Source organism: Capricornis sumatraensis, chromosome 21, assembly GCF_032405125.1.
Source record: "Capricornis sumatraensis isolate serow.1 chromosome 21, serow.2, whole genome shotgun sequence".
NCBI classification, from domain to species: domain Eukaryota; kingdom Metazoa; phylum Chordata; class Mammalia; order Artiodactyla; family Bovidae; genus Capricornis; species Capricornis sumatraensis.
This window is the reverse complement of record NC_091089.1, coordinates 22593275-22619696: the sequence shown is the minus strand read 5'-3', so window position 1 is coordinate 22619696 and position 26422 is coordinate 22593275. Positions and strand designations below refer to the sequence as shown.

The 26422-nt window shown below is 40.1% G+C and overlaps 1 protein-coding gene and 1 non-coding gene across 4 annotated transcripts in view; one reads left to right on the top strand and one right to left on the bottom strand.

Moving 5' to 3' along the window:
* Positions 1-22814, top strand: part of KIAA1328 (KIAA1328 ortholog) — a 424271-nt gene extending 401457 nt beyond the window's left edge. For all 3 annotated transcript variants that reach the window (XM_068993877.1, XM_068993876.1, XM_068993874.1), the window contains one exon: positions 22604-22814. In XM_068993877.1, coding sequence (XP_068849978.1) covers positions 22604-22814 — 211 coding nt within the window. The remainder of the gene's footprint in view (positions 1-22603) is intronic.
* TRNAE-CUC (transfer RNA glutamic acid (anticodon CUC)) lies at positions 13463-13535 on the bottom strand. Its single transcript has one exon. It is a non-coding gene; the product is annotated as a tRNA-Glu (tRNA).
* Positions 22815-26422: the final 3608 nt, after the last annotated feature.

Below are 26422 nucleotides of genomic sequence, written 5' to 3'. Positions count from 1 at the left end.
GAGTAGGAAGTGGCAACCCACTCCAGTATTCTTGCCTGGAGAATCCCATGGACAGACCATGGGGTCGCAAAGAGTTAGACACAACTGAGCAATTAAGACACACACACACACACACACACACATAGGTGTGCAGTGGTATCTCATTGTTTTAATTTGCATTTTCTTGATGACGAAGATGTGGGCATCTTTTCATGTGCTTATTTGCCATCTGTATGTCTTCTTTAGAAATGTGTCTGTCTGTTAAGATCTTTAGTCCATTTTTTAAATCAGGTCATTTGTTTTCATATTGTTGAGTTGTCAGGGTTCTTTGTATATTTTTGATAATCTCTTATCAGATATGGGTTTTGCAAATATTCTCTCCCAGTTTGTGAGGTATCTTCCAGTTCTCTTGACATTGTCTTTTGCAGAGCTGAAGTTTTTTAATGAAATCCACCTTATCAATTATTTCTTTCATGGATAGTGCATTTGGTGTTGTGTTTAAGGAGTAATCATTATACTCAAGGTCATCCAGGTTTCCTCCTATTTATCTTCTAGGAGCTTTATAGTTTTGCACTTTGCATTTTGAGTTTATTGTTGTGAAAGGTATAAAGCCTGTATCCACATTCATTTTTCTGCATATCTAGTTGTTCCAGGCTATCTTCAAGCATGTATTGAAAAGGTTATCATTGCTCCATTTCATTGCCTTGATTCTTTTGTCAGAGATCAATTGATTGTATTTATATGGGCTCTGTATTCTGTTTCACTGATCTACTTGTCTATTTCTTTTTGCCAATACCACACTCTCTTCATTACAGTAGCTTTATAGAAAGTCTTGAGAACAGATAGAATCGGTCTTCAGCTTCGTCCTTCTTCATTTCTGTGTTTTCTGTTCTGGATCTTTTGCCGCTACACATTAACTTTAGAATCAGTTTCTCAATATCCACAAAATAGCATGTTGGGATTTTTTAAAACTTTATTTATTTATTTTAATTGGAGGCTAATTACTTCACAGGATTGTAGTGGTTTTTGCCATACATTGACATGAATCCACCATGAGTGTACATGTGTCCCCACATCCTGAACCCCCTCCCACCTCCCTCCCCATCCCATCCCTTAGGGTTGTCCCTGTGCACTGGCTTTGAGTGCCCTGTTTCATGCATCTAACTTGGACTGGTGATCTGTTTCACATATGATAGTATACATGTTTCAATGCTATTCTCTCAAATCATCCCACCCTCACCTTCTCCCACAGAGTCCAAAAGTCTGTTCTTTATATCTGTATCTCTTTTGCTGTCTTGCATATAGGATAATTGTTACCATCTATCTAAATTCCATATATATGCATTAATATACTGTATTGGTGTTTTTCTTTCTGACTTACTTTATTCTGTATAATAGGTTCCAGTTTCATCCACCTTATTAGAACTGACTCAAATGCATTCTTTTGAGTAATAGCTGAGTAATATTCCATTGTGTGTATGTACCACAGCTTTCTTATCCATTCATCTGCCAGTGGACATCTAGGTTGCTTCCATGTCCTAGCTGTTGTAAACAGTGCTGCGATGAACAATGGGGTACATGTGTCTCTTTCAATTCTGGTCTCCTTGGTGTGTATGCCCAGCAGTGGGATTGCTGGGTCGTATGGCAGTTATATTTCCAGTTTTGTAAGGAATCTCCATACTGTTCTCCATAGTGGCTGTACTAGTTTGCATTCCTACCAACAGTGTAAGAAGGTTCCCTTTTCCCCACACCCTCTCCAGCATTTATTGTTTATAGACTTTTTGACAGCAGCCCATTCTGACCACCATAGATGGCACCTCATTGTGGTTTTGATTTGCATTTCTCTTATAATGAGTGATGTTGAGCATCTTTTCATGTGTTTGTTAGCCATCTGTATGTCTTCTCTGGAGAAATATCTGCTGAGTTCTTTGGCCCATTTTTTGATTGGGTCATTTATTTTCCTGATATTTAGCTACATGAGCTGTTTGTATATTTTTGAGATTAGTTGTTTGTCAGTTGCTTCATTTACTATTATTTTCTCCCATTCTGAAGGCTGTCTTTTCACCTTGTGTATAGTTTCCTTCATTGTGCAAAAGCTTTTAAGTTTAATTAGGTCCCATTTGTTTATTTTTGCTTTTATATCCATTACTCTGGGAGGTGGGTCATAGAGGATCCTGCTGTGATTTATGTCAGAGAGTGTTTTGCCTCTGTTTTCCTCTAAGAGTTTTGTAGTTTATGGTCTTATATTTATATCTTAAATCCATTTTGAGTTTATTTTTGTGTATGGTGTTAGAAAGTGTTCTAGTTTCATTTTTTTACAGGTGGTTGGCTAGTTTCCCCAGCACCACTTGTTAAAGAGATTGTCTTTCGTCCATTGTATATTCTTGCCTTCTTTGTCAAAGATAAGGTGTCTGTAGATGCGTGGATTTATCCCTGGGCTTTCTATTTTGTTCCATTGACCTATATTTCTGTCTTTGTGCCAATACCGTACTGTCTCGATGACAGTAAGTGTTGTAGTATAATCTGAAGTCAGGCAGGTTGATTCCTCCAGTTCTGTTCTTATTTTTCAAGATTGCTTTGGCTATTTAAGGTTTTTTTGTATTTCCATACAAATTGTGAAATTATTTTTTCTAGTTCTGTGAAAAATACCATTGGTAGCTTGATAGGGATTGCACTGAATCTATAGATTGCTTTGGGTAGCATACTCATGTTCACTATATTGATTGTTCTGATCCATGAACATGGTATATTTTTCCATCTATTTGTGTCCTCTTTGATTTCTTTCATCAGTGTTTTATAGTTTTCTATATATAGGTCTTTTGTTTCTTTAGGTAGATTTCTTCCTAAGGATTTTACTCTTTTCATCACAATGGTGAATAGAATTGTTTCCTTAACTTCTTTTTCTGTTTTCTCATTATTAGTGTATAGGAATGCAAGGGATTTCTGTGTATTAATTTTATATCCTGCAACTTTACTATATTCATTGATTAGCTCTAGTAATTTTCTGGTGGTGTCTTTAGGGTTTTCTGTGTAAAGGATCATGTCATCTGCAAAAAGTGAGAGTTTTACTTCTTCTTTTCCAGTCTGGGTTTCTTTTATTTCTTTGTCTTCTCTGACTGCTGTGGCTAGAACTTCCAAAACTATGTTGAATAGTAGTGGTGAGGGTGGGCACCCTTGTCTTGTTCCTGACTTTAGGGGAAATGTTTTCAATTTTTTATCATAGATGATAATGTTTGCTATGGGTTTATCATATCAGGTTGGGATTTTGATTGGGATTATGTTGAATCTGTAGTTCAAGTTGTGAATTAACAACTTAACGATACTGTCTTCTTATCCATGAAAACAGAATACCTCTTCATTTATTTAATTCTTTTTTTTTTACTTTGTTCATCAGCTTTATAGTTTTCCTCATATTTATCTTCTACCTGAGATTTATACCTAAGCATTTCATTTTGCATTGTGCTAGTGTAAATAGTCGGAGAAGGCAATGGCACCCCACTCCAGTACTCTTGCCTGGAAAATCCCATGGACAGAGGAGCCTAGTAGGCTGCAGTCCATGGGGTCGCGAAGAGTCAGACACGACTGAGCGACTTCACTTTCACTTTTCCCTTTCATGCATTGGAGAAGGAAGTGGCAACCCACTCCAGTGTTCTTGCCTCCAGTGTTCTCCCTTGGAGAATCCCAGGGACGGGGGAGCCTGGTGGGCTGCTGTCTTTGGGGTCGCACAGAGTTGGACATGACTGAAGTGACAGCAGCAGCAGCAACAGCAGTATAAATGGTATTTTTATTTCAAAATCTATCTGTTGGTTTCTACTGTACTGGAAAGCAGTTGACTTTTGTCAGCCTTGTATGCTGCAACGTTGGCTATAATTGCTTAGTTTTAGGAGGATTTTGTTGATTCTTTTGGATTTTCTACATAGAAAATCATATCTTCTGTGTACAAGGACAATTTTATTTCTTCTTTTCCAGGCTGTATACCTTTTATTTACTTTCCTTGTCATAGTGCATTAGTTAGCATTTCCAATATGATGTTGAAAAGGAGTGGTGAGAGGATATTCTTGCCTTGTATCTGAACTTAGTGGGAAAACTCAAGTTTATCAACATTAAGTATGATGCCAGCTGTAGGTTTTTTGTAGATATTCATATCAAGTTGAGGAAGTTCCCTCTATTCTTATTTTACTGGGAGTTTTTTTAATCATAAATATATGTGGAATTTGTCAAATACTTTTTCAAGATCTATTGATATGATAATTTTTTAACCTGTTGATGTGATGGGCCACATTTATAGATTTTTTTTAATGTTGAATCAGCCTTGCATATCTGAGATAAATCCCATTTGATTGAAGATTTTTGCATCTATGTTCATAAAAGAGGTTGGTCTACATTTTTTTTTCTTGTAATGTCTTTGGTTTTGATATTAGAGTAATGCTGCCTCATAGAATGTGTTAAGAATTCCCTCTGCTTCTGTCCTCTGAAAAAGGTTGTAGAGAGTTGGTATAATTTCTTCCTGAAGTGTTTGCTAGAATTCACCAGTGAACCCATCTGGGCCTTGTGCTTTCTGCTTTGAAAGATCTTACTAATTATCAGTTCAGTTTATTTAATAGTTAAAAGCCTATTCAAGTTGTCTATTTCTTCTTATGTGAGATTTGGCAGATTGTGTCTTAAAGAATTGCTCCATTTCATCTAGGTTATTACACTTGTGAGTGTAGTTGTTCATAATATTCTTTGACTATCCTTTTAATGTCCATAGGATCTATAGTGATATACTGTCTTTCATTTTTGGTGTGAGTTATTTCTGCCATCTGTTTTGGGGTTTTTTTCCCTTAATTATTTGTCTAAAGACTTACTGATTTTAGTGATCTTTTAAAAGAACTAGCTTTTTGTTTCATTTATTTTTCTCTATTGTTTTCTGTTTTCAGTTACACTGATTTCTGCTCTACTTCATATTATTTCTTCTTTTCTGCTTACTTTAGAATTAATTTGCTCTTCTGTTTCTAGTTTCCTAAATTAGATACTTAGGTGACTGATTTTAGATTTCTTTTTTCTAATGTATGCATTCAATGCTATAAATTTCCCTCTAAGCACTGCTTTCACTGCATCCCACAAAGTTTAGTGTGTTATGTTTTCATTTTTATTTAATTCAAAATGTATTTAATTTTATCTTAAGATTTCTTCTTTGACCCATCTTTTATTTAGAAGTGTGGAGTTTATTACTCTGTGTATTCTGGGATTTTCCGGTTATCTTTCTGTTACTGATTTCTAATTTACTTCCATTATGTTCTGAGGGCAGACAGCATATGATTTATATGATTTCTAGTTTTTCAGTTTGTTAACATGTGTTTTATGGCCCAGAATGTGATCTTTCTTGGTTAATATAAGGTTAATTTTTATGCTAAGATGTGAGATTTGTGCTAAAGTTCTTTTTTCTTGCTCACATATGTCTAGTTGTTGCAACACTATTTGTTGAAAAGATTATCCTTTCTACTCAATTAACTTTGCATTTGTAAAAACCTCAGTTGATCATATTTTGTCTTGATATATTTCTGGATTCATGTTTTTCTGTTGATCTGCATATCCATTCTCCACTAATACCACATTGTCTTGATTAATGTAGCTTTACAGTAAGTCTTAAAACCATGTTATATGAGCTATCCAACTTTGTCTTCTTCAAAATTATTGTGAGCATTTTAGTTCCTTCTTCTTCCTATGTAGGAAACTGAATCTCAGATGGAAAGGTAAACGTTATAGAAAGGCATATATAACATAACTAAGAAATTTTACTTTGTTATGTTTGCCTTTTAATATGTTATATTAAAATTGTTCTTGATTAGAGGGTCTCCCATATACTCATCGATGTTCTGGTAAATTCTTTAGCCTCCCTTCAAGTTGCACTGACTTCGCATAATATTCACTCTATGACTTATATGCACTTCAAGAAAAAATGTATTAAATTAGGGTTAGCAGAATCCTTTCATGATAGCACCTCTGCTGAATGGAGAACAAGAGATAGAAGGTGAGATTCTGAGTATTACCCTCAATCCTGTGTCTGCACCTATCTGTCTCTGCCTCTGTGTGAGTAGTTCTCCTAAAAGATCTTTAGTCTCACAGGCAGGTTCAAGACTACCTGTTTTTCTTTTCTTTAATTTAAAACTTTTTATTTTATGTTGGAGTATAGCTGATTAACAATGTTGTGATAGTTTCAGGTGAACAGCAAAGTGACTCAGCCATACATATACATGTATGTATTCTCCTCCAAACTCCCCTCCCATCTAGGCTATCACATAACACTGAGCAGAGTTCCCTGTGTTATACAGTAGATTACCCACTTTTAAATATAGCAGAGTGTACATGTCCATTCCAAAGTAGTCTTACTTTAAATAGTGGAAAAGCAATTCAGTTCAGTTCAGTCGCTCAGTCATGTCCAACTCTTTGCAACCCCATGAATCGCAGCACACCAGGCCTCCCTGTCCATCACCAACTCCTGAAGTTCACTCAGACTCATGTCCAGCAAGTCAGTGATGCCATCCAGCCATCTCATCCAATATAAAGCTTAAATTTACCAACATAACCATTTTAAATATACAGTTCAGTTAATCACCCTTTGTACTGATGTTTGACAAGTAATTACAATAAGGCAAGGCAAGCAGTCACTCAGTCGTGTCTGAATCTTTGCGATCCCATGGACTGTAGTCTATCTACCAGGCTTCTCTGTCCATGGGATTTTCCAGGCAAGACTACTGGATTGGGTTGCTATTTCCTTCTCCAGGGGATCTTCCTGACGTAGGGATCAAACCCAGGTCTCCTACATTGAAGGCAGACGCTTTACCCTCTGAGCTACCAGGGAAGCATTTATAAAATACTCTGCATCTTCTATTTTTCAGAAACCTGAATGCCAGCCTAGGTTTGCTTTAGCAGTTAAAAAGTAGAAAACTTTTGAGAAGAACTCTTTTAGGATTCCTGAGAAGAAAGACCTATTCTAGGACTCCTAGCCTAGTGTGGTAATTAGTTATCCTTCTACCTTCTTTATGAATTCATTCTTTCTTGGTACTATTCCTTTTCTCCCACTGGGGTAAGAATAATATATAGGGATATAAAGAATCAGAGTATAACTCACTCAGTCATGTCTGACTCTTTGCGACCCCATGGACTGTAGCCCACCAGTCTCATCTGTCCATGAGATTTTCCAGGCAAGAATACTGGGTGGATTGCCAATTTCTTCTCCAGGGGATCTTCCTGACCTGGGGATTGAACCCGTTTCCTGCATTGCAGACAGATTCTCTACCATCTGAGCCACCAGGGAAACCTCAAAGAATCATGAGAAGGAAATTTTTTTATTTTTCTTTTTTAATTGGAGGAAAATTGCTTTACAATGTTGTGATGACTTTTGCTGTACAATAACACAAATCATCCATAAAACTTATATCCCTTCCCTCTTGAGTGTCCCTCCCCTCCCCCATCTCACTCCTTTAGATCATCACAGAGCCACCTGTCTGGGTTCTCTGTGTTATATAGCAACTTCTCACCAGCTGTCTGTTTTACAAATGTAGTGTGTATATATATATATATCAGTGCTACTTTCCCCATCCATCTCAGTCTTTTCTTCCCCCACTTTGTCCACAAGTCCATTCTCTATAGCTGTGTCTCCACTCCTTCCCTGCAAATAGGTTGTTGTTGTTCAGCTGCTCAGTTGTGTCTGACTCTTTGCGACCCCATGGAATGTAACATGCCTGGCTTCCCTGTCCTTCACCAAGTCCCAGAGCTTGCTCAAACTCATGTCCATCGAGTCTGTAATGCCATCCAACCATTGCACCCTCTGTTGTCCCCTTCTCCTCCTGCTTTCAATCTTTCCCAACATAACGGTCTTTTCTAATGAGTCGGCTCTTCGCTTCAGGTGGCCAGAGTACTGGAGCTTCAGCTTCAGTATCAGTCCTTCCAATGAATATTCAGGTCTGATTTCCTTTAGGATTGACTGGTTTGATCTCCTTGCAGTCCAAGGGAATCTTAAGAGTCTTATCCAACACCACAGTTCAAAGGCATCAATTCTTCAGCATTCAGCCTTCTTTATGGTCCAACTCTCACATCCATACATGACTACTGGGAAGAAACCATAGCTTTGACTATGTGGACCTTTTCAGCAAAGTAATGTCTCTGCTTTTTAAAAAGCTGTCTAGATTGCTCTTAACTTTCCTTCCATGGAGCAAGCATCTTTTAATTTCCTGGCTGCAGTCACCATCTGCTGTGATTTTGGAGCCCAAGAAAATAAAGTCTGTCACTGTTTCCATTGTTTCCCCACCTATTGGCCATGAAGTGATGGGACTGGATGCCTTGATCTTAGTTCTCTGAATGTTGAGTTTTAAGCCAACTTTTTCACTCTCCTCTTTCACCTTCATCAAGAGGCTCTTTAGTTCCTCTTCACTTTCTGCCATAAGAGTGGTGTCATCTGCATAGCTGAGGTTATTGATATATCTCCTGGCAATCTTCTTTCCAGCTTGTGCTTCATCCAGCCCGGCATTTCACATGATGTACTCTGCATATACGTTAAATAGGCAGGGTGACAATATACAGCCTTGACGTACTCCTTTCCCAATTCTGAACCAGTCTGTTCTTCCATGTCTGGTTCTAACTGTTGCTTCTTGATGTGCATGCAGGTTTCTCAGGAGGCAGGTAAAGTAGTCTGGTATTCCCATATCTTTAAGAATTTTCCACAGTTTGTTGTGATCCACACAGTCAAAGGCTTTAAAATAATCAATGAAGCAGAAGTAGATGTTTTTCTAGAACTCTCTTGCTTTTTCTATGATCCAATGGATGCCAGCAATTTGGCCTCAGTTCCTCTGCCTTTTCTAAATCCAACTTGAACACCTGAAAGTTTATGGTTCATGTACTGTTGAAACCTGGCTTGGAGAATTTTGAGCATTACTTTACTGGCATGTGAGATGAGTGCAATTGTGCAATAGTTTGAACATTCTTTGGCATTGCCTTTCTTTGGGATTGGAATCAGAACTGACCCTTTCCAGTCCTGTGACCACTGCTGAGTTTTCCAAGTTTGCAGGCCTATTGAGTGCAGCACTTTCACAGCATCATCTTTTAGAATTTGAAATGACTCAGCTAGAATTCCATCACCTCCATTAGCTTTGTTCATAGTGACGCTTTCCTAAGGCCCACCTGACTTTGCATTTGACAATATCTGTCTCTAGGTGAGTGATCTGGGGAAAAACTACTGTGGTTATCTGGGTCATTAAGATCTCTTTTGATTAGTTTTTCTATGTATTCTTGCCACCTTTTCTTAATCTATTCTGCCTCTGTTAAATCCATACCATTTCTATCCTTTTTTATGCCCACCTTTGAATGAAATTTTGCCTTGGTATCTCTAATTTTCTTGAAGAGATCTCTAGTCTTTCCCATTCTATTGTTTTTCTCTATTTCTTTGCATTGATCACTTAGGAAGGATTTCTTATCTGTTCTTGCTATTCTTTGGAACGCTGCATTCAGATGGGTATAGCTTTCCTTTTCTCCTTCGCCTTTCCCTTCTCTTCTTTCTCAGCTATTTGTAAGGCCTCCTCATGCAGCCATTTTGCCTTTTTGCATTTCTTCTATATTCCATATATAAGCATTGCAATATGATATTTGTTTTTCTCTTTCTGACTTACTTCGCTTACAGACTCTAGGTTCATCCATCTCACTAGAACTGACTCAAATTCATCCTTCTTTACAGTTGAGTAATATTCCATTGTATATATGTACCACATCTGCTTTATCCATTCATCTGTCGATGGACATCTAGGTTACTTCCCTATCTCCTAGCTATTGTAAATAGTGCTGCTCTGAGCATTGTAGTACTTGGGTCTGTTTCAGTTACGGTTTTTTCAGGGTATATGCTCAGTAATGGGATTGCTAGGTCATATGGTAGTTTGATTCCTGGTTTTCTAAGGAGTCTGTATACTGTTCTGCATAGTGGCTGTATCAATTTACATTCCCACCAACAGTGCTAGAGGGTTCACTTTTCTCCACACCCTCTCCAGCATTTATTGTTTCAGGCTTTTTATGATGGCAGTTCTTACTGGTGCAAGGTGATACTTCATTGTCATTTTCATTTGCATCTCTCTAATAATTAGTGATTTTGAGCATCTTTTCACGTGTTTATTGGCCATCTGTACATAAGAAAGATTATAAACAAATATTCCCTATAAATATAGATGTTTTAAACCCTAAAGTAATCATATAAATCTAGTTTAAGAATAAATATAAAGAATAATTCTATGTACCCAAGCAGAATATATTCTAAGAATTAAAACTTGGTTGCTATATATTTTGGAAGCCAGAAATAGAATATATCTCAATAATATATCAAAGATAAAAATGTATATTATCATTTCAGTCTATACTTAAAAGTTATTTACTTGGTAGAATTAATTTTTCATTTCTGATTTCACTAAGCCGAAAGAGAAAACACTTCTTAATGTAATAAAGAATATCTAGATGGGAAATACTTAATAGTGAAAAAAATAGAATAATTCCTTTTAGATCAGAATTGTACAAAGGTGCCTATGAAAATTGTAGTTTTAGCATTTCCCTGGAAGTTCTAGCCAATACAATAATATTTAAAAAGTAATACAAATATGGGAAAATAATAAACCTTATGATTATCTATAGTCAATATAACTGTTCACCCATAAAACCCATAAAAATCTATTGAAAAAATAGTCTTAAAAATTAAGAGAGTTCAACAATATTCAGAACTCAATTACTGTAAATCTTGATACTAATATTAGCTATTTAAAAAATATAATGGGTAGGGGAGGGTTCATTTATAGGAGCAGTGAAAAAACTCAGAAATGTCTAATAATAAATCTGGAAATTTATGGAAGCTTCCTGTAAATTTATTTCCTAGCTAAGATGATTCATTGAACACTTTTATTAATCTCTGCTATTTCCTGAGATGCCAGTAAGATGAGAGTAAATTAATGTATTTAAAAGCATAAATCCACAGAAGAAATGGGAGAAGAGTCATCAATGTACCAGAGATTTTTATACATTTTGGAAAATGGAAAATGAATGGAGAATTAGTAACTTATTAGACAGGACAGAGGAAGCTACCACAAAGAAAGCACTGAGAAGGCTTTACAAATGAAGAGAGACGTTTGAAAAGTCTGGGAATTAGAAGCAACATGAACAATAAACACTGGTGATGTGGGGTAGAACTAAAAATAGTATGAGGTAGACTTCTGAAGCAAGAATCCAAAAACCTAGTACTCCTGCCACAGTCCAGGTATGGAATATAAGTCCCAGCCAACAGACTAGAGATGAATTCTCTGCATAAATTCAGTAGAGAAGAGAAGACTCAGGAATGGTATGGACTTTGAAAGATTTCAGGTAGCCCCAATGCAGGAGATATAAGCAACACAGGTTCAATCCCTGGGTTGGGAGGATCCCCTGGAGGAGGGCATGACAACCCACTCCAGTATTCTTGCCTGGAGAACCCCATGGACAGAGGAGCCTGGCAGGCTATAGTCCAAAAGCTTGCAAAGAGTCGGACACGACTGAAGTGACCTAGCATGTACAGGTAGCGCTGAAAAGGGGATGAACTCAAAGTCTACAAATGGAGAAAAGTCACCCTCCTTCCCTGTTGCAGAAGTAGACCAAATCTCTGTCCCAGAACACTGAAAGTCTCTTCTCCAAGAAGCTTAATAGTCCCAGAGGAAAGACCTCCAAATTCAGATATAAAATGGTGCACCCACTTTGGAGAACAGTGTTGACAGTGCCTTGAAAAGTTAACCATAGAGTTTATCATCCAGTCCTTAGGTGTCCACCCAAGAGAGATGAAAACATATGTTTACTAAAAGCACATAAATGACTGTTCAACGCAGCACTATTCACAGTTGCCAAAAGAAACAGCCCAATATCTATCATGTGATGAACAGATAAATAAAATGTGGTATATCCATGAGTGTATACATGCTAAGTCACTTCAGTTGTGTCTGACTCTGCGACCCTATGGATTGTAGCCTGCCAGGCTCCTCTGTCCATGGGATTCTCTAGGCAACAATACTGGATTGGGTTGCCATACCCTCCTCCAGGGGATCTTCCCAAACCAGGGATTGAACCCGCATCTTCTGTGTCTTCTGCATCGCAGGCAGATTCTCTACTACTGAGCCACCAGGGAAGCCTGGTATATCCATACTGTGGCATGTCATTTGGCAACCACAAGGAGTGAAATAGAGAGTGACTGCTGATGGCTACAGGGTTTCTTGGGAGGGGGCAGGCAAGGAAATGTTCTCAAATTATGATAGTTGCACAGCACTGTTAAACTAAAAACCACTTGGTTGTAATGATTTAGATAGGTTCACTTTTCTGTATGTATGTTTTACTTCAATAAAGCAGTTTAAAGTTTATAAGGAAGCAGTCAGCCACATTGAATGCTGGAGAGACATGTAAAGCAAGGACTACAAAGTGTCCATTGGATTTAGCAGCACAGAAGTCATTGCTGAATTTGCTGAGTTCAATTTTAATAGAGTAGTAGAAGGTGAAAGCCAGGTTGGAAAAAATTGAGAAGTGGTGTGGTTATGGAAATGTGTAAATGTCTTAAGTGCTCTTACTTATCTAGTAAACAGGAAAAGATTGAAGGTTCTAGAGTGGAGAGTCAATACTAAAAGGTTCCTGAGAAGTACAGATGGAGTGATTAGCCCTGTCTAAGAGAAGGACCACTTCCTTTAATGTAAAAGGAGGAAATGATAAATGCTGAAACACTTGGAAAGTGACAAAGGGAAGACAGTTTTTCTTTTATGACCCCTTTTTCTGAAATGGGAAGCAAGACCATCTGTTTAGCCTAAGTTGTGAAAAGGGAAATGGGAAGAGCAGAGCAGCTGGTTAGAGAAGTAACAGTAGCTCTGTCAGAAAGTGTTTAGCACCCACTTAGAGTTAGTGACTGGGAATCTATACTGGATCTGCTGTTTGTATGTTGGCTAGTTTCTTTAATCTTGTTTTTTTTTACACTAAGTTTACCAACTATAAGTCACAGAAAAGACAGACATTTGGTTCATGCAGTGTTATGATTTCCCCAGATGTCGGAGGTGGATAAAAATACAGGGGACGTGTTTTTAGTAGCATTGCCAAAAGAGTTTTGGGAATGCCAGGCCATGAAATTCAAGTTAAAAAAGAGAGAAAAGGGTTGGGAAGAATGAATGCTATTAATGGTCCCACCAGGACAGAGATTTGAGCTGTCTTGTTCACCACTTTGTTCCCAGTTCTTAGAACAATGATTGTTTGAGTTAATGGTCCATTGAGACCAGTGGGCAGAGATGGTAGGAGTAGCTGAAAAAACAAGCTTGAGGGTAAGATGTGGGCGTCAGGAAGTAGTGGGATGTTTGAATTACTCAATTCAGAAGAGAGGCTGTTCACAAGCTCTAGGATATAAAAAGAAAGATTTGCTGAGAAAAAAATTTTTTTTTCCTTTTTTGACCATACCCCACAGCTTGTGGGATCTTAGTTCCCTGACCAGGGATTGAACCTGGGCCCATGGCAGTGAGAGCACCAAGTCTTAACCACTGGACAATCAGGGAATTCCCTGAGAAAGTCTTTGACCTGAGAGGTCAAAGAACTCAGAGTACTGGTTGCGTGCCATTCATGTAATGTTGACATTAGCAAGCATGATGGTAACAGTGAACTGAAGGAGAAGGCTAAATCAAAATTGAGAGAGAGTGGGTGGATAGATGACATAGATGCAGAAAGGTTAAGGGTGGTATACCACATGACAGGATCCTCAGAGCAGTAGGAGAATAATGATCAGAAAGCAAAATGGAAGCAATGATGGTCCAAATACTACCTCTTGACCCTAAAATTCACTGGGTGTGTTGAGTATAAACAGTTCTCACTGAGAAGAATGTAGGGGAGGCATTGACCTCAGGAAAGAGCCAGGTTTCAGTTAAAACCGGGGATGGAGGAAGTACTCTATGAAGAGGACAAAATACAGCTGAGTATCTCATAAGACAAAAGTTCCAGAAGCCCTAGGGGCATGGGAAGTGTTGGGTAAAAAGAGGGTAAAACTATAAAACATCATAGGGATAGCAGTGTTCTGCTAACTTGGGATGAGTTGGAGTGGAAAATATCCTATAGGCATTGACTGATTTAGAAAAGAATGAGAGATACAGCTGATTTAGTCTCAGAAGGGGCTTCCCGTGCAGCTCAGCTGGTAAAGAATCTGTCTGCAATGCAGGAGACCCCAGTTTGATTCCTGGGTTGGGAAAATCCCCTGGAGAAGGGAAAGGCCACCCACTCCAGCACTCTTGGGCTTCCCTGGTGGCTCAGCTAGTAAAGAATCTGCCTGCAATGCAGGAGACCTGGGTTCAATCCCTTGGTTGGGAAGATCCCCTAGAGAAGGTATCATTACCCATTCCCGTATTCCGGCCTGGAGAATTCCATGAACTGTACAGTCCATGGTGTCTCAAAAAGAGTCGGACACAACTGAGCAACGTGTTTTAAAAAAAAGTATTAAAGTCTCAGAAGACCTTGGACCTAACCTAAGCTGTCTTCAGTAAGGGATTGGTTAGCTCAATTAGAGTGCATCTGGAAGACAAAGAAACCTGAAGTCATGAAAAATGATATTATAAAAAATTTATACAGAAAAAATATTCTCAACATTTTAAGTGAAAAAATAGTTTACACAGTCCGTATGTATATTATCTTGTTTACAAAAGGAAAACAAGAATAGATGGATGAGTAATATTTTCATAATGTTTGCAGTATGTTGTAATTTTTTAAAAGACTGGCTTTTCAAAGATTGAAAAAGCTGCCTATAGAGGAAGGTACTAAACTTAAGCCACAGAACTGTTCATTTTGTCAACAAATATTTAGCTCCTACCTTATGTCAGATCCCATTCTTGGCCCTGGAGACAATAACAGAAACAGAATAATGACCTTATTCTCATCACTGTTAAAAGAGAAAAGCAAATAAGCAAAATCTGAGCGAAGAGTGTCCGAAGGAGAGAATTCAGTGCACACACAGGCCCAGAGGTAGGAGTCAAGTATAACAGCAGGTTTGGGGCAACCCTGAGCAACTGGGTTGGTGGAGGGGAACAAGATTTGGACGGGAAAAAAAGAAGAGTTCTGTTTTGATGCCTGTCACACCGCCAAGTGGAGATACCAGGCAACAGTTGAGTGTATGAGTTTGGAACTTGAGAGCAAGGTTAATATTAGAGGTATATACATTTAGGAGTCATTGACATTGATGTTATTAAAAGTCATGAGGATGAATGAAAGTACCTAAGACATGAGAGCTAAGGATTAATCTCTGGGACATTCCATCATTTAAAAAAAAAAAGAGCAGAAAAGGGTAATCGGGAGAGGCCTAATGAACTCACCAAAGATAAAAAAAGAATGAACGGGGAAAGCTCCTGCATCACACTTAGCTTTCTACCCAGTGCAGCTTATGGGATGGACTGTGAAATTGCTTCATTTCCTGGCCTTGTACTAATATCCTCAGACACCATGTCAGACCATCCCTTTCTTAAATTGGTGGCATAGAGCCAAGTCAGAGCTTCAGAGGCTGCATCCGCCCCCGGATATCTAAATGTCCTGCTAGGTTCAGTTCAGTCGCTCAGTCATGTCCGACTCTTTGCGACCCCATGAATCGCAGCACGCCAGGCCTCCCTGTCCATCACCATCTCCCGGAGTTCACTCAGACTCAAGTCCATCGAGTCGGTGATGCCATCCATCCATCTCATCCTCTGTCATCCCCTTTTCCTCCTGCCCCCAGTCCCTCCCAGCATCAGAGTTTTCTCTTCACATGAGGTGGCCAAAGTACTGGAGCTTCAGCTTTAGCATCATTCCTTCCAAAGAAATCCCAGGGCTGATCTTCAGAATGGACTGGTTGGATCTCCTTGCAGTCCAAGGGACTCTCAAGAGTCTTCTCCAACACCACAGTTCAAAAGCATCGTTTCTTCGACACTCTGCTTTCTTCACAGTCCAACTCTCGCATCCATACGTGACCACTGGAAGAACCATAGCCTTGACTAGATGGACCTTTGTTGGCAAAGTAATGTCTCTGCTTTTCAATATGCTATCTAGGTTGGTCATAACTTTTCTTCCAAGGAGTAAGCGTCTTTTAATTTCATGGCTGCAGTCACCAGCTGCAGTGATTTTGGAGCCCAAAAAAATAAAGTCTGACACTGTTTCCACTGTTTTCCCATCTATTTCCCATGAAGTGATGGGACCAGATGCTATGATCTTTGTTTTCTGAATGTTGAGCTTTAAGCCAACTTTTCACTCTCCTCTTTCACTCTCATCAAGAGGCTTTTTAGTTCCTCTTCACTTTCTGCCATAATGGTGGTGTCATCTGCATATCTGAGGTTATTGATATTTCTCCCAGCAATCTTGATTCCAGCTTGTGCTTCTTCCAGCCCAGCGTTTCTCATGATGTACTCTGCATATAAGTTAAATAAGCAGGGTGACAATATACAGCCTTGACGTACTCCTTTTCCTATTTGGAACCAGTCTGTTGTTCCATGTCCAGTTCTAACTGTTGCTTCCTGACCTGCATATAGGTTTCTCAAGAGGCAGGTCAGGTGGTCTGGTATTCCTATCTCTTGAAAAATTTTCCACAGTTTATTGTGATCCACACAGTCAAAGGCTTTGGCATAGTCAATAAAGCAAACAAAACTGGGAAGAGAGCTCTAGGAGGACAGATTCGTTCCAGTGTGACCAAGTTCAGATTGCTTCCTGGATGGAATTGGCACAACAGACCAAATAAGCCTTCTGCTTGACACGTCTCCATAATGGAACTGTTTAAGTCAACCTGTGTGCTTACGTACCCATGAATACTGGCTCTGTCAGGTGCAGAGGTAGGAAAGGTCAACATCATCATGCCTGTGGTTAGCATATAGTCTGATTTTTTCAAGGGACAGTATTTTATCAATTTGAATAAGTTATATGTCCCTTTACATTATTTGAATACAAAATGTCCCCATCAGGGTCGGGCCAGGGTAATCAAATCCTGTCACATGTCACCTCAGCAAACACACTGCTCTTTACTGGTAGTTAGTACAAAATATCATGGGAATTCACTTTTTATTTTGCTTTATTGCATATATAGTTCTGGCATAAAGTTGGGTGACTTCTCAAGTGTTGGTGTTTAATATAATCCTTGCTGTTTTGTTGCTTTTTAATCTGCTGGATTATTTGGTCTTTCCTAATAGCAAAAGTACTATGAAAACATTTACAAAATCAGCTGTGAGCTGTCACTGAAATCCAAGTCCCTGCCTACCACAGACTTCCTGGTTCTTCTGCCACAGTGTAATCCATGACTGAATGTGGCTTCAGGAGAAATGGAATTTTTATAATGACTGCAGACCCATGAAGATAAGCCTTTGTACTTTAGGGTAAAGATGGAATTGTTGGTGAAGGTAGCCACGTTAATAGGAGTATGGCAATGTTCACACTGAGTTACAACTAATCCTACTATACTTTTAAAATAAAATGTAGCTGGAAACAGCAACCATTTTCTTCTTTTACTGTTCCTTTAGTTACACATCTTGTTTAACTTGATGGAAAGATTAAAGATAAACTAGTCTAGGAAGTCTAGGAAACTGTGTTAAAAAAACACTTGGCTCTGCCACTCAGTTGCTTTGTGACTGCCAACAGTTGACTTCTACTTCTCTGGACCTAAGTTTCTTCATTGGTAAAATGAGAGAATTATTCCAAATTATATTTCAGACCCATTCTTCAGTGGTGGGCATTAGTGGCGTCTGGCAATTCCCAGTTCTCCTCTCTTCCAGTCCATGACTGATTCTGGCTAATTAAATGTAAGAAGTATTGTGTCACACCCTACGTGGCTGTGGAGAATCTTTGTAAGATTCTTCAGCTTCTCTTCCCTGCCAAGACAACAGAGAAGCTCACGTTACCTTGTGAGACAGTGGAGCCACTGTCTGCCTACACCTGCTTTGAGCACATAGCATATGCATGAGATATATTTAAATTGTATGGAGCCACTGGAATTTTGAGGTTAATTTGTTACTGCTGCATAACCTAATTTATCCTGACTAATACAGCAAATCTAATTCTCTGTGTTGTTGTGGATCACTGTATAAAGATTTTTTTACTGTATTGTATTTGAATAAAAATACTTTGAAGAAATTTGAAGCCCACAACTATTTTTCAAATGATTAATAAGTTGGTACCTTTAAAATCAGTCTTTAAACTCAAAGTCTTATTGTTACTCTGGATTTCAATTTGCATCTCTGAATTGATTGATTTCTGGTATAATTCCTAATCCCCAATTATTTTAGTTCTGTGTTTTAATAGAAAAGGCAGCTGGTTTAATTTGTTCACTTAGAATATCTCTCCTTATTTTGTATACAACAAAAATTTGAAATTGTATTTAAAAATAGGCTTCCCATTGTTTCTGATTTTAAACTAAATTAATGGTCTATATGAAAAGATGAATATTAGCACAACATTGTTACGTGCCTCCAAGGAAAGTGCAAACAAAGTCTGTACCTTGAGCATGAAGTAGGTCTGTCTTGCTTGGAAACAAACTTTCTTAGAAGCTAGTGTCCAACTCACTCACTGGCTTGCACCCTAAATAAAGATGTTTTAGTTGAATGCAGAAATTATTGTTTTGAATGACAAAAGCAATTGTATTGAAACATTGGCTTAATGCTATGTGAATAAAAGCTGCAAAAAAAATTCTGCTAAAAAAGAAAATTTTCTGCTAGAAAGGATTTCAACTTATAGATTTTCATACCATGGAAAAAATATGACATTTTCATGCCTGAAATGCTAGTCTGATTTTGGCTGAGACATAAGGGCCAGGTCAACTGTATAACTTACAAGATCAATGCAAAATGAAAATCTTTTGTTCAAAAAGTAGGATTTAAAAATGTGGTTAAAGGTACTAAACCACGAAGAATTTTCCTTTAAGAAGAAATTTAATTTCCTTTAAGAAGAAAGTAGGAAAGGGACCTGAAGAGACATTTCTCCAAAGAAGACATTCAGGATGGCTAACAAGCACTTGAAAAGATGCTCAACATCACTCATTATAAGAGAAATGCAAATCAAAACTACAGTGAGATACCACCTCACACCAGTCAGAATGACCATTATCAAAAAGTCTACAAACAATAAGTGCTGGAAAGGGTGTGAAGAAAAGGGAACACTCTTGCGTTGCTGGTGGGAATGTAAACTGACATAGCCACTATGGAAGACGGTATGGAGACTCCTTAAAAAGCTAGGAATAAAACCACCATATGACCCAGCAATCCCACTCCTAGACATATACCCTGAGGAAACCAAAATTAAAAAGACACATATACCCCAGTGTTCACTGCAGCACTGTTTACAATAGCCAGAACATGGAAGCAACCTAGATGTCCATTGACAGATGAATGGATAAAGAAGCTGTGGTACATACACACAATGGAATACCACTCAGCCATAAAAAGGAATGAACTTGAATCTGTCCTAATGAGATGGACAAAACTAGAGCCCATCATACAGAGTGAAGTAAGTCAGAAAGAGAAATATAAATATCGTATACTGACACATATATATGGAATCTGAAGAGGTGCCACTGATGAATTTATTTTCAGGCATAGAGAACAGACCTATGGACAAGTGGGAGGAGAGGAGGGGGAAGCGGGAGATGTATGGAGAGAGTAACATAGAAATTTAAAATACCATGTGTAAAACATAGCCAATGGGAATTTGCTGTATGACTCGGAACTCAAACAGGGGCTCTGCACAGGCTGAAGGGTGGGGAGGGGTGGGAGATGGGAGGGAGGTCTGGGAGGGAGGGGACACGAGTGTACCTATGGATGATTCTTGTTGATGTGTGACAGGCACCATAAAATTCTGTAAAGCAATTATCCTTCAATTAAAAAAATTTTTTAAACAGGTGATATATGAATAATATCATAAACCTACAGTTAGCAAAAAATTATATTTTCATATCATAATTTTATATAATATAAATAATACTTTATTAATGTGGTAACTTGGTTGATCATAAAATTTTTCTGGTTCACATTTCTTCAAATTCATTTATTAGATCATCAAAGTTTATACTTTTAGCAACTTTATTTTAAGTGATATAATTAAAAGCAGATTAGTTGCTCTTGGCAAATGAAAGATCACATATAAATTTTGGTGATTTTTAATTTTTAGAAGGATCTTTCTGCTGATGCAACTGACACTGGAACTGTTAAGAATATTTTATAGACTGTGACACCATGTGGATAGATTTCTAATAAATTATTTCAAAATATAAATTTTAGTATGTCTAAAGCTGATGCTTCTTATGGAAAAAAATTTTTTTTAAGATTTAACTCTTCATACACATTAATTTCATGTGTGTTTACCAATTTAAATTTGTACAATGCCATTTTATTGGTTTCTCTAGCATTTCTTATAACTTGTAGAGGTCATGCAAGAGACCAAAAGTCACTTGATGGTTTGTAGATAACTCAAAATGCCTATTATGCCTATTATTGTATCTTAAATTACAAAGAAAGGTGAAATTTAAAACTGTACTCTTCATTTATCTGTTCATTTGAAGCTGCATATAAAAACAACGTTCTTTTCCATCAAATGCAGTAATCTTTATATTCAATTTCTATTTCTCAACCAGTGGATATTTGCTTTGCAGTGATCCAACAGCATTTAACACCGGAGATTCTGAACGCTTCCAAGAATCCTCGTATCGCTTTGATATGCTGTGTTGCAGTGTCCACACGCATGCTTTTGTTTTGTAATTTACTGGCGTTTATTGCCTAAGCACTGGCAGTTCCTAACTCCATGCTCAGGCCGGAAAGCTAATATTTTCACCTTGGGAATAAGCTCTGGGAAGAAGGCCAGCCAGCCTCGTGCCAGTGCCACCACCGCCGCCCCTTCTGTCACCGTCACGGTGACTCATCTGGGGCCCTGCACCACCACGCCCACACTGCTCTGGCGTGAAGGTGCACACAGCAGGAGCTGGCTGTCTGGCATACACCCGGCACTGTGGGCCAGAACCCACACACCCGTGCCCAGGGTATCTCCTCTCTCACGTGCATGCTTCCGTGTTCCATCAGACTTTATTTCTAATAGACAAGGTCAAAGATAAGATCACTAAGAATTTCAAGACAGCCACAGCAGAGCACTGAACCATGTGTGGGGCCCTGTGCAGCTATACAGGTCACACATGCCCTGCTTAGGCGTCACGTTCTGTCCATAGAGATGATTTGACCCCTCGTGTGAATGAATGTGGAGGGAGATCGTTTTGTGCCTTTGGCTTCCAATCCTGGGAAAAAAACAGTGAGACATGAGTGAGGGTGTTGTCTACCATATAATTTGTTTCTCTGCCTCTAAACTGCTCTAAGTTTACTTTTTTATAAAAATGGTAGACACTAAGGCACTCCTACTTTAGAGGGATTTCTTTAGTTTCAAATAAGAGTTCCTTTTCCAAGATTCTTGAGAAAGTAGGAGTAGCATATCAGGAAGAAATTAGCATTTATTGAGTACTTATCACATGTTGATTTATTGTTGTTGTTCAGTCACTAAGTTGTATCTCAGTGACCCCATGGGCTGCAGCACGTGTCCTTTGCTATCTCTTGGAGTTTGCTCAAATTCACGTTCATCGATTCGGTGGTGCTATCAAACCATCTCATCCTCTGCTGCCCCCTTCTCCTTTTGCCTTCAATCTCTCCCAAGCATCAGGGTCTTTTCCAGCAAGTCAGCTCTTCACATCAAGACCCAGATGGTGGAAAAGATAGAAGGCAGAAGGAGAAGAGGGCAACAGAGGATGAGATGGTTGGATGGCATCATCGGTTCAATGGACATGAATTGGGCAAACTCCAGAAAACAGTGAGGGACAGGCAGGCCTGGCATGCTGCAATCCATAGAGTTGCACACGACTCTATGGACATGAAGAGTTGGATACAACTTGGCAGCTGAACAACAAAAACACTCTGCATATAAGTTAAATAAGCAGGGTGACAATATACAACCCTGTTGTACTCCTTTCCCAGTTTTGAAGCAGTCGGTTGTTCCATGTAAGGTTCTAACTGTTACTTTTAGACTTTATACAGGTTTCTCAGGAGACAGGTGAGGTGGTCTTAAAGAGAGCTTTTAGCAAGTCTCTCTGACTGCAGAGACTTTGAGAGGCAGCTTTAAAAGTGCCCTGTGTGTGTGCTGGAAGCAAATGACCGGGGTTCAAATCCTAACTCAGCCTTGTAGTGGCTTCTTGCTAGACAAGTTACTTCTCAGAGTCTTGGTTTCTTCATGTAACTAACGGGGACCTACCTCATAGGGGTGTGTAGAGGATTGAATGAAAGGAAGAGACATGGAAAGCACTGAGAACAGAGCCTGAAATCTGTGGCAAATGTCACTGCCCATATCGTTGCTGTTACCATGATTACTTTGCCCACTCCACAGTCCCTCTCCACAGGTTAGTAGTCAGCAGAAAAGAAGGGCTTAGAGACAGACAGACAACAAGGCCCTTCTGGTGTCTACTTTCCCTAAAGTTCCCAGAGAAGGCCCTCTTGACTATGGTGTGATCTGTGATCTGATTCTTGCCCTGGGCAGCCCACCTCTATATTCTTTTTGGATTTTAATGTTCTGCCGACTTGATCATTTTCTGTCTGGGTTGTATGTGTTACAGGTATGAGACGTCTCTGTTGGATTTGGTTCAATCTCTGAGTCCAAAGACTGCTTCCAAACCACGGCCCCATCGCTCCAGAGAAGCTGGGTCATGGAATCACAGTACTTGTCGATTCAGTCCTCTGAAATCAACCTGGAACAAGACCAGGGCCAGCAGTACCCCCGAAGACCTGGAGGAGAATCAGATTCTGGAAGATATCTTTTTCATTTGACACTGAAGCACATGCTGCAAAGTTTCCATCAGAAATGAGTGGGTGTCTCTATGTACTGATCTAGGATTTTAAATTATTTAACTGTAATTGTGTCTCTCCTTTCACAGGGACCTATCTCACTAGCATCCTGTTATGTATCGAATTTAGAAATTATTCTAACAACCCAGGGTGTTTCTGATCAGACCAGTCAGTAGGTAACACATTAAGGGTGGATGAGTGGGAGGGCAGTAACCTTTCTGTGCTAAGCAGAGATTAGAAAATTAACAAAGAACACTTAGGGCATGGCAGAGGCCATTGTTTACTCAGCCTCATTCAAGAGTGTTTCCTTTTCAATATTTTGCTGGAAACGTTTGGCTCTGTTTTGTATACTAGGAAAACCTTTCCACTGAAAGATGCCTCTGGTTTCCACATAGCTCCTTTGTAACATAAGCAGTTTCAGAAACATAGACCCTTTCACGTCTCCACCCTGCTTTCTTACCACTTACCTCTTTGCAATGCAGCCAGTTAATTCTGAAGTTGCAGTTGGTGCCCTTCCCATCACAAGCAACACTGAGGGCCAATCGTGAGTCAGCCCCTGCAGTCATCAGCCTGGCAGCTACCTACCCCATACCCCAAAGTGCTTAATGAGCTGGAAATCCACCCCCCACACCCCAGGCCTTGGAAACAAGAGAGTGCTGGCCCAGCAGAGGCACTGGCCAAAATACTTGTCCTCCCATCTGCCATTTCCTCAGGTAAATTAGAGCAGTCTCTCAGTATCTTTCCTTGACCCAAGGGTCTGTCTTACTCACCCTCATGAACTCCAATCAGTGGCTGCAGGCTAATGGGCTTCCTGGCCTCCTCTCTTTCCCCATGAAGAGCCAGAATCCCAGACAGCCAGGCCTTGCATGTGCTCTGCTCAAGGCCACTGTCTCATGGCCCCAGAGAACCACCTCCACTTGCCAGATAATGTTCCCCCCTGCTCTCCCACTGGGCCCCCAGAGAAAGCCTGTGGAAGAAGTACACCCGAAACCTTGATTCTCTGCTCTCCTGTTTGGCAGAGCTCTTGAGCTGAGTTGCTTCGCTTACAGAGGGCTCTAGTGGGCTCTAGCAGCATCCCGAGCTGGTGGGCAGTATGGTAAGCCTGGTAGAGCTAGTGGATTTAAAACTGTCCAGTCCTTGGAAGCAGGGGGGAGATGTGTGTTATTCAATGACTCTATTTGGTGTAGAGGGTGTTGCTTTTTTCACTCTCCCTTTCACCACCCCCAGACATGAACTGAGACTAAGACTGTCGGCCAAGGTCAGAACAGCAGGGCAGCCTGAAGTTAGTGAGACACGTGGCTTCCCTGAAGTCTTTATCAAAGCTAGATTATGTCAGCCTACAGAAGCCTTCCAGAGCAGCTTCCATGTCTGGATAAATCCAGATCTCATTGTCTCTTCAGACTGGGCCCCGTCACCTCTGCCCAGCCTTCCTTCACTTGCATCTTTTTGTCCTTTGGAGGAAGGAATGTAGCCTGCCAATACCATATTCTCAATCTGAGGGAAATATCAGGTCAGGACAAACTAGCTGTAGTCATTCAGTTGAAAATTATTATAGATTACAGTCTTCTCTGAAAGTTCACCCCTGTGAAAGTAATTGAATCAGTGCCGTCCCATTCCAAAAGCCTTTGGAAAAGAGCTTTCTTTGGTGTGGCAAAAAAAAAAAAAAAAGGCAGGGGGCAGGGGCGGTGAAAACAAGCTGAGAGCCCTTGGCCACTTTCTCGGTTAAAGTTAAATTCCTGAACTATCTTTCTGTGGCTCCGTGTGTCATGACCACCTTAAGTATACCCAGATCCTTCAAATCATGCACAACCACACTTTCCCCTCCTGGACACCAGTGTCCTTACTGCTCTCTGGAGTGAGAGGATGCCAGAAAGACCACGAAAAGGCCTGTGATGTCTTCAAGAAACTTGTTTGCCTTTACAAGAATCATAAGTAGGCTCTAAACTAAAGGCTTTGAGGGGTCACATGCCACAAAATGGAGTTTAACTGCTTTCTTACCTCTCCTGAATGAGCAGTCTGGAACAGCAAAGCTGGATTTTCAGCAGAGCATCAGTCAGCCTGTTTTTCATATGCCACAGTCCCCCACCAGTTGCCCTTCTCTATCCTGTAGGCATTTCCTGGGTGTCAGGGCAATAGGATGTGAATCTGTGTCTGGTCTAACGTCTTCAGTATGAACTGAAGCATATGTTAACATTTCAATCTGTGTCTCACTTTGAGATCTATATATACATGTATGAAAAGGTTGTTGTAGAGCCTCGAGGCTTTTGTGGAGCCCGGAGGCTTAACCTAATTGCAGACGAAGCTACCAAGGGACAGGGTCCAGCACACAGGGATCTGCCTTTCCTCTCAGGAAGCGCTCCCAACAGTGACTGGGATGCACTTACCCAGCTTCCAGCCACTTCCCCAAAGCAAGGCGGGACGCTTGCGGGTGATGCTGCTGGGGTTACCACTTCCCCACGCTGCTTCCCACAGTTCTAGGAGAGAAACGCCAATCAGTGTTTGCAAAATGGGGAAGGACGAGTGCCGACGGAGGCTCCTTAAGTAGGGCCCAAGGTGCGTGATCTCAAAAGCCAAGTCTGCCAAGGGAAAGCTTTTCCTGGCGGTCACCCTTCCTGGAGGCACGCTTGTGTTCACAAACCTGACGTCCGTGGTGGGGGCTTGTCTAGAGCACCCCAAATGTCATGGGAGGGAGGGGCTCCCTCCTCCTCCAGGGGCACTCCTTTCCCTTGACTCTGCTCTCACACAAGAAATTTGCTGATCTCAGACTCCAGGGAGGATCCAGGCCTAAGGAGAAGAGCCAGACGAAGTCTGCCATCGTTAGGGTGGGGGCTCTGACAGACTCCCCCCCAGCTCACCCTCTATCCCCACCTCAGGGTATGTTATTTTTAATGTGGGCCAATGTTTATACATATATACACACACACACACACACACACACACACACACACATATGAGGTTTTATGGTAATAAATTCTCTGTATGGCTATTTTCCCCATGTGGTTTTGATACTGAATTGCTCCTTAAACATCCCTCATCAGATAAGTGGAGTTTAGCTTGAAAACAAAAGCAGAGCCTGGGGTTATCATTTCACTTAGTATTTGTTAAAGCAACAGGAGCTTATGCTCAATTGAAAGAAACCCACATCTTGTAGGTTTCCTGGCTGACTCCAGCTCATGCCCATCACATAAACACTAGGCTATGTGGTCACTCGAATGGAGGATTCAATCTCTGTGTACTGCTGAGCCTACTGCTGAGCCCCTTCTGTGTGCCTTTTCACTAAACTGCTCAGTAAAGAACTATCTTGGCACTTGGACACAGGAAAAATAGTCCTGGGGGAGAAAATGGCAACCCACTGCAGTAGTCTTGCATGGACAACCCCATGGACGGAGGAGCCTGCTGGGCTACAGTCCATGGAGTCACAAAGAGTCAGACACGACTTAGCAACTAAACAGCAAACAGTTAGCTTTAGGTGCTGGGAAAACAACGGCAAGGGCTCACATGCCTGAAGTGCTGAGTTTTGAGATCACATCTGTGGATTCAACTAAGACAGCTAAAGGCCCTATCCTGTCCCTGCTCCCCTAGCCAGCTTG